The sequence below is a fragment of the Podarcis bocagei genome (assembly GCF_964188305.1).
Source record: "Podarcis bocagei genome assembly, chromosome: 17".
Taxonomy (NCBI): domain Eukaryota; kingdom Metazoa; phylum Chordata; class Lepidosauria; order Squamata; family Lacertidae; genus Podarcis; species Podarcis bocagei.
The window spans coordinates 21,397,295-21,412,968 of NC_138143.1; the positions used below are offsets into that span (position 1 = coordinate 21,397,295).

The window sequence follows — 15,674 nt, forward strand, 5'->3', positions numbered from 1 at the left end:
ACAACGGTCCTGTGTTAGCCACACATGGTCTGAGCTACTGCACCTACAGCAATGGAGATTCTTCACCCTGTCGCAGAACATTCACAGCACACAGCCTGCCAGCTACAAAGATAACACAGCACCCTGTACTGCAAGGGCCATCATGGAGCAGGCAACAAAATAAAAATAAAAATAAAATGGAGCCTCTTCAGAGATCTCTGAGCACAGACCTGTGGAACAACACAGGTTCAAAACCCACCAATTTATATCTTCACTGCCAACTTCTCTTTCTGCAAAAAAAAAAGGGGGGGGGCAATTTTCATGTTCGGGATCATTAGGAAAGGGATCAAAAACAAAACTCCCAGTACAGAAATGCGTAAACACAACTCTATGGTAGACCGCATTTGGAATACTGTATTGTTTTGTTTGCTGCACCTCAAAAGGTATATTGCAGAATAATAATAATAATAATAATAATAATAATAATAATAATAATAATAATAATAGAAATGGAAAAGATACAAAAAAGACAATCGAAATTATCAGAGGGCTGGAGAAATACCCCTGTCGATGGAAAAAAGGTTAGAACATTTGGCGATATCTCATTTAGAATGAAGCCAAGTAAGAGGGAGACATGATAGAGGTGTATAACATTGAAAATGGTGTGAAGACATTAGAGAGAGAAATTTGCCTCCTGCCCTCAGAATATTAAAACCTGGGGCAGCAAATGAAGCTGAGATTCAGGACAGACAAACAGAAGTACTTCAAACAACTTTTAGTTAAACTATGGAACCTTGGAACAAACTTAGATAGCTTTAAATCATTTGGCAAATTAAATGACCACTAGTTATTACCATAAAGAAGGCTGATCACTGAAGAGTTGATACTTTTGAATTATGGTGCTGGAGGAGACTCTTGAGAGTCCCATGGACTGCAAGAAGATCAAACCTCTCCATTCTTAAGGAAATCAGCCCTGAGTGCTCACTGGAAGGACAGATCCTGAAGCTGAGGCTCCAATACTTTGGCCACCTCATGAGAAGAGAAGACTCCCTGGAAAAGACCCTGATGTTGGGAAAGATCACAAGGGAAAGGGCACAAGGAGAAGGGGACGACAGAGGACGAGATGGTTGGACAGTGTTCTCAAAGCTACCAGCATGAGTTTGACCAAGCTGAGGGAGGCAGTGGAAGACAGGAGTGCCTGGCGTGCTCTGGTCCATGGGGTCACGAAGAGTCGGACACGACTAAATGACTAAACAACAATAAGTTATTACAGCTGCATACTACACCTCCTAGGGAAGAAGTAGCATACCACTGAATCTGGATTCAGACACATCAAATATGTTCAGGCATAAAAGCTGAAGCATTCATAAATAGAAGGAACTGCTACTGTGGTTCAATCCCACCCACCCCCATGCACTTCTACTCTACTGGGTCACATGAGCAAATGAACTACCGTATTTTTCGCTCTGTAACACGCACCCGACCATAACATGCACGTAGTTTTTAGAGGAGGAAAATCCGTAGGCATGCCACCCATAGGCATTTCCTCCATAACACACACAGACATTTCCCCTTACTTTCTAGGAGGAAAAAAGTGAGTGCTATGGTGCAAAAAATACGGTAATTAATGGAATCAGGTTGGTTTTCTAAAGGGAGAAGCATTATAGTAGGATAGTTTTGGTTACAGTAGCTGCAGAACTACAATGATCCTTAAAAGTGATTTCTTTCTTTATTAATGAATTAATACATCTGCATGGCCACCCAGTCACCTGTTTTCTGCGCAACTCACAAAAACTGTAAGAATAAAATACAGTATTAAAAACACAATGCTAAATAATACAAGCAGCACTGAAACGTTTTTCTTCTGTCAGATATGCAAAAAAGAAAAAGTTGTTCAAAACATTTGGTCTTCACCTTGTGCCAAAAATAAAGAAATATAGGGATGGTGTTACAGTATGTGAGCATCTCTAGCCTGTTTCGTAATGGAAGCACAACCGCTGGGCAAGAGCTCTCTCCTTTGTTCAGAGGTGGGGGTACCCTCATGGGGTACCTTCCAAGGGCGGCATGCCATGGTACACAGGGCCAAAGATTACGGCAAGTAGTGTGACACAAAAGTCAAAGGTATCTACATATGTATGGACACACATGCATCTCCCCATCAAGGCAAGCTGGAGGCATTACTCTAGGTACTGAGAGCACTCACCACAGCATGACATCTGGACTGAGTTTATTCACCCTCATGTAGCCTGTTTCTGCACCTCACTGATTTAGAACATTGCAGCCCTACCTGCATCTGCTTGGCATCATTTGCGTAGTGGGAAACCTCAGACCAGCTCTCCATCCAGATGACCTCTTCCCATGGTTTCAGATTGAAGTGCATTGCTACTAACTTTTACCGGAGGCTCATTTTGCCACCTTTTGTGGATGGCTGGGTAATTGGGGGAAAGAAATATTATATTACAGGGTAGCAACATCTGTTTTCTTGTATTGTTTGGACTTTGCTTGCAGAATGTCTGCCATGCATGGAGTTGCTCTACCAGGAAACAAAAAAGATGGAAATGCCTAAGCAGTAGTAATGTTTTCTAGACCAAAACATTCATATTATCCTATATACTATATACTGTGTAGGCTTGATGGTCTGGGGAATGTGTCTCCTTTTTGAGTAACTGGTTTTGTGTATCTGTGTGAATATGGAAAGCAGTACAGTGGTACCTCGGGTTACATACGCTTCAGGTTACAGACTCCACTAACCCAGAAATAGTACCTCGGGTTAAGAACTTTGCTTCAGGATGAGAACAGAAATTGTGCTCCAGCGGCGCGGCAGCAGCTAGAGGCCCCATTAACTATAGTGGTGCCTCAGATGAAGAACAGTTTCAGGTTAAGAACGGACCTCCGGAACAAATTAAGTACTTAACCCGAGGTACCACTGTATAGCATAAAGATCCACAAAATATTTGTTATTACAATTCTATCCTGCCTTGCCTTCCAAGGAGCTCAAGGTGGTGATGGGCTTTTTTTGCCATACATTTTATCCTTGCAGCAACCCTGTTAGGTAGGTTCCTAACAAATACTCATGGAATTAATAATAATAATAATAATAATAATAATAATAATAATAATAATAATAATAATAATTTATTACTGTCAAAGACCAGTCCAAGAAAACTTTTTCTAGATGTGTAACATTACTTAGGCAGACCTTGCTTGTGCTGGGCAGGTTGCCATAAACGGGGAAATTCTAAAACAATCTTCCTCCTGAATATTGACTTTCTTCAAGCTTATTAGCTCTAGTGAAGCTGAACCTTGCTTCACACTGGATAAGAGTATAGTCTGTAATAAACAATAAGTTGTGTTATTCAATCTTAAAATGTAAAAGAAAAAGTTATAGACTTGATAAATAATGAAACTAGCTGCAAGACTCTAGAGTAAAAAACAACAACCATGGAAGGGAAAGAAGATGACCTCTAGATTTGCTGGAACTCAGGATTGAGAGGAAATGCTCTGCTGCTTCTAAATAAGTTTTTCAAAAATATATCAAATCCCTAGTCAAGTCGGATGCTTTGAAAATGCTCCACTGATTTTAAATGAGCTTTCCCAACAAATCTTGATACAGATGTAATACTAATTCTCAGCTGAGACTAATGGAAGATTACTATCACCTTCGACTTAATTTAGGATTTGGTGGAAATGTTCCAGTAAAACTAAAGAAGGATTTGATTCACAACACATTTTAGCTTTACATAAGTTATTTCCCATCCCCGATCCTCCTAAACTTCCTAAAGAGGAGAAAAATATACGTGCATATGCTTACTAGTGGGCTGAGCAACACTATCATGGCAGGGGTGAGAATAGCTCAGTTTCTATCCTGGGGCAAGAGGCTGAACAAGAGTACTGTATCTACAGTATATTGCATCTCACAACTGACTATATATTGCATATGGTATTTTGTATATTGCATTTTATTTATATATTGTAGTTTATTTTAGTATACCTTGTATTTTATTGTTTATATATTGTATTTGTATACATATTTGTTACTATTTTAATTGAAATATAAAAATACAGTATTAGAAATAAATGAAGCAATAAAAATAAAAATCAATGCGAGTATGTAATGTGTTGGAGGAACCATTTTCCATCTTCAGCAAACCCACAGGCCACCTGAATGAAACTTGCCGACTACTGGTGATCCATGCACCAGTTTGGCAACCCTGGGCTGCTAGAATGGACTTATAGCAATTGCTTTGGTTAAATTGCATTCATTTTGTGTTATACTAGTAGCATATTAATGGTGTAATGTGAAAAACTGACAGATCTATGAATTGGCAAGCACAAGGTGCATGCATGGGCATAGCCAGGATTTATGTTGGTGGGAGAGGGCAGAACCTCAGCTAGTTAAGTATTTTATTGATTTACTTGATTTGGCTACGCCCTTGGGTTCATGTAATTAATATGTAGGTGGGATGAATTATTAAAAATCTTATAAATGTATTACCTATTCATTGCATTGACATCCAAGGCTTGGGAGTAACCCTATTTAAAAATGCAAAGGATCCCTGGAGATGTGTTCCTTGGAGCCTGTCGCTGCACCTTAGAAAGTGATGTTTGTAGTGCAAACTGTGCAGAGAGGTCGTGCAACATGGATTCTGCGGATCCATGTGAAAAGTCAAAGGATCAATCCCCCCCCCCAACCATGTATTTTATACGGATGAGGCTGTCTGTGTAGATGCATTCAAGCTGTGGATTGCTCGGTTTTGAGGGAATATGGGTGACCCCAACTGAGTAAAAAAATAAAATAGTTTTTATAGTTCAAACCATGAACATGATGTGCCAGTGGGTTCTATTGAAAAATCCAGAGGTATGTTTTTGCTCTATAGGCACGAAGCGCTGGGTTCGTGATTATTCTGATGCAGACTTGCAGGCACTGAGGCGATTTGGTGGTGGTTTTGGTGCGCCATGCGGTGTCAAGATCCGCAAGATCCATTTTCTGTGCGCCATGACAGCAGAAACATGACAGCAGAGGCGTGAATTATTCTTATTTTTAAACTGTGCAGCCTATGGGCACACAAGACCAGGGCCGGATTTAGGTTTGATGAGGCCCAAAGCTACTGAAGGTATGTCCAGCTGTCCTTTGTCAACAACAAAATTGTCGCTGTTTTTTGTGTTGAATATATGCTATACGGTAATTTATGGACCTAATAGGTATCTAAAGCCATTTGCCACTGTTGCTATATGTAGGTTTTATTTTATTTGCTTTTTATCTTATATTTTGGAAATCTACATCCTGGTTTTTTCCTCCTTTTAACATTTTTGGGGGGCCTCAAGAAAGTGGGACCCTAAGATGTAGCTTGTTTAGACTCGGACACGACTAAACAACAACAAATCCGGCACTGCGTGAGACTGATTCTCTGCAAAACAGCAACATGCAGATTCACCACGATCCGTTTTCGGCAGAAACGAGGAGGGTGCCGGGTTCCGTCTACCTAGGGCGGCAAGAAGAGGCCGCTCCCTCTGCTTCGGGAACCAGCCCTGACCGAGCCCAGCAGTTCGGCGGGACCCGCTTCCAAACAAAAACACGGACGCGGCTGCCGTTTCCCCCTCCCAAATCCGAAAAAAAAAGACGGCAAAAGGAGGAAAATCTCGAGCGCCGCTTGCGAAGGCGACCCCAAACCGTCGCGCCCCTCAGCGCCCTGAGGTGAAGGCGAAAAGGGGGCGTGGCCTCGCCTCGCGAGCCCTCGGAGTGGCGCGAACACGGACGGAGCCCGTCTCAAGCCCCGCCTCTCCGCTGCTGCCGTTGTTGTCTCTTTAAGGCCGGGAGGAGCGGGGGGGGGGTTGTTTTGTGTGTGCATGAGGGCGGGCGGTTGGAAAGCGGCGGTTGCTGGTGGTCCGCGCGCGCTCGTCTCGCGAGATCCGCGTTGGCGCGCCGTGACCTCCATGTGAGAGCAGCGGCGCCTGGTAAACAGTCCTCGGGGTTAGGACATGGCTCCCGCCGCCGCCGGCGCCCGTTAGTTCCAGACGGTGGGGGAAGCCTTCCTTTGCTGGTCCCTCAGGGCAGCTCCTGACAGGGGCTTCTGCCGCCATTCCGAGTGCGGCTGCGGAAAGGGAGAAAGGAAGGGGCCGCGAGGGCGGCTGGCGGGGCGAGGAAGGAGGCAGCGGGGAAGGCCGGCGGCCGGCAGCTGAGGGGGCTGGCGGTGGTCCTCGGGGTCTGAGGGAAGGAGCTTCCCACCCCCGCTGCCGCCCCCCGCTTCTCTCTCCGGTGCTCCGAGCCGGCGGGAAAAGCGCCCGCCGCCCCTCTTTCGTCCTCCTCTGGGTGCGCGCCATGTGGATCCAGGTGCGCACCATCGACGGTGCGCAGACCCAGACCATCGACGACCTCAGCCGCCTCACCAAGATCGAGAGCCTGCGCGAGAAGATCGAGGAGAGCTTCCGCGTGAGCCCGGACAGGCAGCGCCTCTTCTACCGGGGCAAGCAGGTGAGGCGCCCGGGCGGGACACTCCCCCCTTCCCTGGGTTCTCGGAGGCGCGATGGGTGGTGCTTCGCATTATTATTATTTTGAACCCCAGCAGCTGTTGCATCCTCTCCTCTGGGCTTATTGTTTACCATCTTCCTCACACCTGAGGGCGTAAATGCAGGAAGCAGCCCGAGGATGCCTTTGTGCGAAGGGCGGCGGCGGCGGCAATTTCATCCACCATCCCCTCCTCCTCCTCCTCGCTCTCGGTTTCCAACGGCGCTGCTCGCCAGGCTCCGCCTCTCTCTCTCTGCTTCGCTAGCGGAGTCTCTGCTCTCAAGGGGTGCGCGCAGGGGGCCCGGGATGCCACGGGGGAAGGGGAAGGATGAGGCCGGTTGCCTCTGCTGCACGACTTCCGGCGCTTCAACAGCCTCCAGAAACGCTCGTTGGCTCCCGCTCCGCCCCGCCAGTATGCCCAGGGAAGTGGCACCTGGTCGAGGAAAGTTATTCTCGGTGCCATCTCTTCTCCCTCCCCCCCTTTCCACTTCCTCTTCTCCCCACACCCTCCTTCCCATCCTTTTTTGCATAGGGGCACTAGCTACACCCCCCTTTAGTCGAAAGCCACGAGTATGGAACCGGTGTGCCAACTGTTAACGAGATTCAGTTCCATAGGCATCATCTAATCGGAAGGAAGCCCCATCGAGTTCAGTTGTTTCGGTTAAGTAGGCACAGGCTGCATCCTTAGAGAGATACATTTCCTTTGTTTTGGGAGTTTGTTTTTGTCAGTGTAGGGACAGAGAGTTCTGAGGAAGTGCTTCAGTTCCTTGTACTCTCTAGGCACTTAAGGCTTTCATTGGAAGCTGGCTCTCTTTAAATATACAGCAAATTAACAAAGATAGACAAGCCTGGGCTACCATGATGGAAAATGCAAAAGTGGTTGAAACACATTCTGGAATACTGTATACATCATTTTACCTCGTTGGATCCAGTGTGGATAAATGCTGTGAAGCATAGCTCATCTGCATAACAGAGATTGAGTATGCAATCAGGTCATACAACTTCACTCCCTCTTCTAGAGAAGTTGTTACGTTAGTCTTTTGGCACCTTTTTGTTATGGCATAAACTTTCATGGCCAGTGATCCAGAAAAGCTTTTGCTGTGATAAATAGGTTAGTGTTTACGGTGCCATTTATTGTTGTAATTCATTCTTATAACTGCATGTTTTTCTTTTCCCATAGCCCTTTCAGACTACAGTTACTGTGCTTTCTAGCCATTGTACCTTTAATGTTTTCTGGTTATGGCTAGGTAGCTCTGTGTTTCTGTGAATATATTGTGCTGGGATTTGGTTTGTCATAAATTCTGTAAAGCAAGAGTGTAATTGCCTCTCTGTTTTAGAACATGTTATGGCCGATCTAACGGACCTCAAAGGACCAATGAGATCAGAGATTCAAAGAGTGTTGTGCAAGATGCAGCAGAGGATTCAAAACAAACAGATAACAATGAATAAGAAATGTAGGAGCACATTGGATGCCTCATAACAAAACTAATGCAGGATACTATAGAATGCTGCTGATACTGGTCTGGAAATAACTTAGATGCATATAGCATGTAGTGATATAGCACTGCTGAAGTAAAAACAAGTAAATTGTCTTTCAAGTGGCATTGGAGAGCCTTAAAATTGGTATTTGCAGGTTTGCCATAACATGATTTTTGAGAAATGTGTGAAAGATCACATTTGAAACTTGGAGCTTTTTAGCATGCTTGCTCAGTCAATATGCCAAATGACTGTGCTACTGATCCTAAAGCTTAAAATCATGTAGGGAAGGAGGAATTTCTAGGTGATGGAAAGTGTTTTTCTTTCTTAGTTCAATATATTTTCATAAGACATGGACAAACTCTTAACCTGAGAGCTACATTCTTATTGGTACATCTTTTGGAGTTGCATGCTGGTGGTGGGTCAAACACATGTTAATAACAACAACAGATTTATAAACCACTTCGTAGCTAAAGCTTGCAGTGTGCACAAGGATAAGACACACTGACTTAAGTCACTTGCATCTGGGAGCATGCTACTGTAAAAAATTAGGATTCCCCCCACTCACCATGCTCGCTGTCTCTCTAGACCAGGGGTCAGCAACTTTTTTCAGCCATGAGCCAGTCCACCATCCCTCAGACCATGTGGTGGGCCGGACTATATTTTGGAAAAAAGTATGAATGAATTCCTATGCCCCAAAAATAACCCAGAGATGCATTGTAAATAAAAGGACACACCCTACTCATTTAAAAACATGCTGATTCCCAGACGGTCTGCGGGCTGGATTGAGAAGGTGATTGGGCCGCATCCGGCCCCCGGGTCTTAGGTTGCCTACCCCTGCTCTAGGCCACCCCTTACTGCAAGCATTTTGACTCTGTAGCACCTGCAACCTCCCTGTTCACATAGTTCATCTTATTATCCCTCTGCTTCTCACTGGAATTTGAGCGCTGCAGTACACCCCCAGTGCTTCCAGACTCCACAGATGACTGAAGAGGAACATGAGTTCTCTCTGGAATGCACAAAGGTGGTCATATGTTGTGTTGAGCGCTGGCAAACAAGCAGTGGCAGGCAATAGTAGGAGGGGGTGAGACTGCATCAGTGAGCAGGTAGGCATTATTGAGGTTGGAAGGCCAAATGTGGTTTTCGTGCTGCTGGCTTCCCATTCCTGCTCTAGGAGATCACTTGAGTAGTGAAAAAACTGCACTTTACTAGTTTGCATAGGGTTCCACATATGTGTGATGAATCCATTGCTGGTTAATTGAAATGCAAGCCTTTCTTAAATAAGCAAGGTACTGTTGGGAGATTTTTCTTTCCACCCTTGTCTAAGGATCAACTGATGGAAAGTGAATGGATTTCTATCCTCTCAGGAATGTTGAGGAAAGGAAGCATGTTTCCCCAATTTATTGCTACAAAAATTTCTACAAAGTACGTCGGGCCCAGTGAATATCTGCTGTATTCTCCATAATAATAGGTCCATCTTATTTGTAAGCTGCCCCTGATCTGTAGTGATCAGGAAATCTTTGTGCTCCCATAGCTGCGTGGCTGCACATTTCTCTCTTGTTTAATATACTTGTTTCTTTTCTGCACTATTCAGAAAGATTAGACTTGTCAGTGAAGGGGAGGCATGCTGCTGTTTGTTATGAATTATCTTCCTTTCTGTCCTCTCGTTCTTCTAATTGAACTGGAAGTGCCCTTCGCTCTCATGGTTCCTGGTAATCTTGAATATATACTATTTCAGAGGACCATTCTTACTTAGTCTTTCCTCTGCACACACATTGGGTGAGAGATCATTTGCTTCTTCCAGACTGAATCTGCAGGGGTATCTTTCTACATCTAGCATGTTGAGAGGGTTCTCTTTAAAGGGCCAACATGTTATTTAGGGGATGAAAAGATGATTTCCTGAAATTTTGATATGAAGCCATGATTGAGCTTCAGGTATTTTTCTGTAGCACAGTGCTTGATACAAAACCATAACGAATTCCAGCACTGCGCTAAAAAAAGGGGAAGGGGTTGCATGGTGTTTTAGAGGATAAAATACTGTGTGCCCCAAGGTAATTACAACTTAGACTTTTGGAATGAGAACATACAAGGGCTGAATATGAGCATATGCTGTTTTGTGTACTTGGTTCCCACTGCTGTTAAAATGAGGACTAGTGTGGAAGAGAACCATTACTTTTTTACATGGAATACCAGGATGTGACTCATGAGTTACTCAAGTGTTACTCAAATGGTGTGGTTGTTGTCAAAATTGAAACAATGTTTAGATATACACAAAAAATGTGAAGTATGAATGAAACAAGGATGTGAGTCATATAGGAACCTAGAACCAGGAATTGCCATTGAATATATATACTGCACGAGAGTATAAATTCTGGTGCATTATGTATAGAACCTGTACATAATGTATTTGAACCTGCTGCATGTGGGTCAGGGTGCTATTAACTACACCAGTAAAACTGCTATTGTCGTCCTTTACCAGAAAACATATTGGTTTTTGGATGGGCTTTAAAGAGTCTGCAATTGGAGTTGGGTCAGAGAGATAGATTGGAGATGCTGCTGGTCTGTTGACCACCCTGTGGCCCATCAGCATCCCTGATCAAGCCGGCCAAGTTGGTCTGGGGTATTTTGGGAGGACCCCAGGACTTCAGTAGCCTTGTAGAGGCTGCTGTGCAGGCTCAAGGCTTTATTTATTTATTACATTTATATACTGCCCTTCACAAAATCTTAGGGAGGTTCACAGAAAAAAATACAAAATAAAAGTAAACAATTAAAACAAAAACAACAAAACAATATGCCTCTGTGTCAGAAACTCAGATATCTAAGGTGGATGCCAAATGGCTCCTTAAACTGAGATTACAGTCACCAAAATGGAAAGTCTTGTTGCCATTTTGGGGTAAGATGGCTCTAAAGTCTTATTTTTCAAATGATAGACTGCCTGATTCTCAGTTAAACACCTGGCTAGTTCAGATGACAATCTTGAGCTAGGCTATGAACTTTGAGAACTTAAAGAAGAAAAGTCATTTGATCTACGGACAGTCCACTTATATATGGGCCTAGTCCAGCCTCTTTTTCGTAATGGTGACTGCTCCTGCTCAGGTTGCACAGGAAAAGAATTTTGGTTACAGAATTCATTCCGATTGTGCAGATAAAATATAACTGATAGAATTCCACAGGATCTGGTATTAGTGTGTGAAAACAGTCAAGACCCAAGGATCCTCAGGCATGCACCTCCTGATGGTGGAGGTGTCAGGCACCATACTGGTTGCAAGTGGTCGATAACTAAGTGCAAAATGTGCCTGGTGTGTCTGGCGAATTTCAAACACCAGTTATAGTGCCTGAACCAAGATGGTAGAGCTGCTTTTGTTACACACTTTTTTTGCTCAGCTGAGTTGAATAGAGGTTTGGCAACATAAGTTCGGCATTTCCCTTGGTGTGCCCATAGCAGCAGCTTAAATTGTGGAAGTAAAGGTGGGGTTAAAGGAAGGACTGGACCTCTCTAACCCTTTCCATTTCCTCATCCAGGGGTAAGGAACCTGTGGCCCTCCAGGTGTTGTTGGACTCCCAACTCAGATCATCCCTGGCCATTGAATGCCAACAGCATATGGAGGGCCACAATTTACCCATCCGTGCCCTAGTATGTCAGACTCAGCAGGGGTTTATCTAGTCAGTATAGACACTATTTTCTCTCACTGGATAATTCTCAGGTTCAGGTGCAGTCCACCTTAGAACATGTGGCATTCTAGAAGCACAAGCCCAGCAGATGGGAGGCAACATATGTCTCAGTTCACCAGACTTACACTCTTACCTCTTTTTTATTTGTCTCCCTGGTGGTAGTGAAGATATAGGTCAGACTTTGCTGGGGACAGGATGCCTCCCCCTCATCCCTGCCGCCTCATCTGCCTATTTGGGCTTCTTTGATGCAGCATGGATCTTGACCTGTGGGTGTGCAGCCTTCCAGGCAAGAGGAGGGTGCATTTACAGAAATCTAGATGAATCCCTTAAAGCATCTTGGTCTTTTGCTGGCTTCCCACTAACTAGGATTTTTCCGACTGCTGACAATAACTATATATTATGTTTGTGAAATCCTTGGCAAGTAATTTCCCTAGGATTGTACCTAATAATCATTGTACTATTTCCACTTCTCCTCCCCCCACTTCACATATGTTATGCCTCCTCACTCCTGAAACAAATGCCTATAATTAATACTGATCATAAGTTTTTTTTTGTTTCACCAATATTACTAGATATTGTAGTATACCAGATTGTATTATGTGTTCAAAAAACATAGTCCTCTGCACATGTGCCTGTGGGTTCTTAGTCTCTTGTACAGTGTCACCCATCATTGTGAATATGAAACTTTGGATAGTTTGTAGGCAATCCAAAGCTTCGTATTCACAATGATGGGTGACACTGTACAAGAGACTAAGAACCCACAGGTACCTGGGTAGTCTTGGGCAAGCTAGTAATTTGTGCATTACATTCCTATGTCTACTTGGAAGTAAGTTCTAATGTATTCAGTGTTTCTTATCCCAGGATTCAGATTCCCATGCATAGTATTCAGAACATGCATAGGAGATAGATGCATGCGCGCGCGCACACACACACACACACACGGCAATATATCACAAATCACAATGTGTGCAAGGCTAGGCAATATCTGCTTTTTAACATCATGACAATTCACCAGCTAAACGCTACAATGTTATCAGCAGCTAAACCTCACAATATCACCACCTAAACAATGTTATTACCAGCTAAACATTGCAATATACCACAATGTTGAAAATAAGGATGGAACTATATGGAGGCAAACAGGACAATGTTCTGGTAACTGCTACTACTTAGGGGTCTAAAATGGATAAATGACAGTATTGCCAATCATCGCACACTCAGTTTCATCAGCAGGCAAGCAGATACTGTGATATATTGAAATATTGTGATGTTTAGCTGGTGATATATCACAATATTGAAAACCACTTATTGCCTTCCCTCTCCCTCTCTCTCCTCCCCCCCCCTCACAATTGACCACCTGAAAGAGCTCATGGGCCTGAATTTTAGATCGCGTAACTTTTATAGTCAGTTAGATTTTTACTATTTTAGAATGTTTTGCAGTAACATTTCTGATTGTCTCTTCATTTTTAAACACTCCCCCCCCCTCGTTTTTCTAATTGAAAACATTCTTTTATTGCCCAGGAAACAAGTTGCTTCAACATTTTTTGAGAGATGCGAATTATTGTTGTTTCTTTCCTTCATGGTGCTCCATTGCAGTAAAGAACTTTAAAAGAAAAACTAAAATAAAGTGATTCCTCATTGTAGTAGAGCCTCTATTCCTAGTGTCCTAATTTAGTAAATTTCTAGAAAAGCCAGATTAGCAGAAATTCCTAAACCTCAGAGATCTCTTAACCTGATTTGTTTTAATGTTAATTGATCCCTATGGAAAATATTTTTGCTTTGTTTAGTCACTTCTTTCCTCCAGTAAAATAAAAAACAAAACAAAACTTCTTGTTACATTTAAGAGTCTGGTCCAACTGGTATTTTGGTAGAGAAGAGGAAGTGCGTATAATAGGCATCTCTTGAATACTTTTTTATGGCAACACGCCTATTCTATTGTTTACAATTTTCTTGAGTAACCCATTATTTTAATGATTGTTTTGGACTACTTTTAATGTTTCTAATGCTTTTATATTGCTGTAAATCACCCTGTTATTTTTGAGAAAGCAGTATATACGTACCTTTATAAATAAATGTGTTGCTGGTCCACAGACTCTGAGCTACAGTTGTAAAAGGAGTTGAAAGACTTGAGACTAAGTTTGGGTGAGCAAAAGAAGATGGGCAAAGGGAACTATACTTGTACAGAAAGTGCTTTGAATCCTGGCCTATGTCTTTGTGTAGGGAAACCCTTCCAGTAGCGATACATTGTCACACTTCTGGTTTTATTCTTCATATAAATTAGTTACATGTTCTCTAGGAATTATCTGTGTATTCCTCCAAACCAACAATTGTGATGGCCAGAATTAGTGGACCTGGTATTTACACCATGAACAAGACTTAACTGCACTTAAATATATCTGTATCTGCAGGATTGTACTCTAAAGCGTAGGGACTGTAGGAAGAAAATACAGAGTTGAATACAAACCATCAAGTTTAAATTTGAAAAACATTGCTTTTTTAGATTTAAAAACTACAATGACATTAGGAAATGTAAATGATAAAACTAAACAATGAAAGCACTTTTAATATATTCTTCTGGTCATAGATGTAGGGGTGTATAATGAGTTTCTGTTCTTAACGTATCCTTTTTATTACACAACATTGATTTGTCATGACACATATATTTAAACAGAAGGTAGCAGATTTTGACATATTTACATGTATAGCTTTTTGTTCAAAGTAGTTAAGCTTTTCATAAGTTAGTAATAATACTGCTCTAAAGACCAAATGAATAGTATGGCTTCAATCTGTAACTTCTCAGTATCAACTGGTCCTGATCCAATTATCAGTATAGTTTGATTTAGCTAGTGTGAAGTATTTATTTATTTACATTTATTTTATATCAATCTATATCTATCTCCAGGGTATATATTGATGCAATTCTTTATATTTTAAGATACAAACTTTTGAACTAACATCTGCTGATTGCTTTTCTCCCTGGGTTTTGTTTTGGATAGCTTGAAGATGGACACACCTTATTTGATTATAATGTTGGACTGAATGATATAGTTCAGCTTTTGATACGCTCAGATTCTGATGCTCCTGCTTCTCCATCAACAAATGAAGATGGAAAGCCCAGTTCCTGTGGAGTTGTGAACTGTAAGAACAAATCCAAGCAAGGAGCAAACAGTGGATCATCTAATCAGCCATCTACATCAGCACGTTCGTTTCTTATTGATCCTGGCATTGGACGATACAAGGTATTTGTATTTTTGTAAATTTTGGACTGTATAATTGCACATATAAATTTTACTCTCATGACTGTTGTGAAGTAAAAAATGTTAAGTAAAGTTTGAGGTTTGTATATTGGATTTCTGTCTAAATTTAGTTGCCCCTCTTTCCAGGGGGATAAATTCCCACCCACCCCTAAGCCATTTGAAGGAATTATCCTCTACTCCAGTGATGGCCAAACTTGGCCCTCCAGCTGTTTTGGGACTACAACTCCCATCGTCCCTAGCTAACAGGACCAGTGGTCAGGGATAATGGCAATTGTAGTCCCAAAACAGCTGGAGGGCCAAGTTTGTCCATCACTGCTCTACTCCATACAAGTTAATGGGGAGAGTGAAAAAGAGACTGTAGCCCTGAAAATAGCTGGCGGTGGGATAATACTGCCCCTGGGACTATAGGAGCAACAGCATCCTTGCTGGAGGAATAAGATTTCCTCCCCACTTTTGGAGTTGAACCCTTTATCTCCAATTCCCAGGGGCTGGTTTGACAGTTCAGATGGCTTCATGAGCCTGATGTGGACCATAGCTTTCCTGCCACTGGTCTATCTACATGAAACTCCTCTGCTGTAGGCGCAAATGCACTGTAATGGTTTTAGGAAATTTCAAATGTAATAAAGCCTAAAACTCAATGGATTCATTGAATCTAGAATGTATTTTCAAGTTATTTGATGAGATAAAACTTGGAAGAGCCCTCTTCCCTTAATGTCATGAAAAAGCTGGTATCTAGGAATTTTCAAGCCATGGAAAATGTTTGTTTTTCTAGGTGTTTTTTTTAC

At 42.5% G+C, this 15,674-nt stretch overlaps 1 protein-coding gene and 1 long non-coding RNA gene across 3 annotated transcripts in view; one reads left to right on the forward strand and one right to left on the reverse strand.

Moving 5' to 3' along the window:
- Positions 1-1,606: 1,606 nt before the first annotated feature.
- LOC308577031 lies at positions 1,607-5,758 on the reverse strand. 2 transcript variants are annotated; one of them, XR_014003361.1, is made up of 3 exons: positions 5,415-5,758; positions 3,179-3,309; positions 1,607-2,512 (listed from the first exon to the last, which is right to left on the reverse strand). It is a non-coding gene; the product is annotated as an uncharacterized lncRNA (long non-coding RNA). The 2 variants fall into 2 exon arrangements; XR_014003362.1 differs by lacking the exon at positions 1,607-2,512 and having other exon boundaries at positions 3,093-3,309.
- A 195-nt stretch (positions 5,759-5,953) lies between these two features.
- The window catches only part of UHRF2 (ubiquitin like with PHD and ring finger domains 2), a 46,014-nt gene continuing 36,293 nt past the window's right edge, over positions 5,954-15,674 (forward strand). The window contains exons 1-2 of the mRNA XM_081176341.1: positions 5,954-6,451; positions 14,629-14,871. Coding sequence (XP_081032467.1) covers positions 6,299-6,451; positions 14,629-14,871 — 396 coding nt within the window. The 5' untranslated portion in view covers positions 5,954-6,298. The remainder of the gene's footprint in view (positions 6,452-14,628; positions 14,872-15,674) is intronic.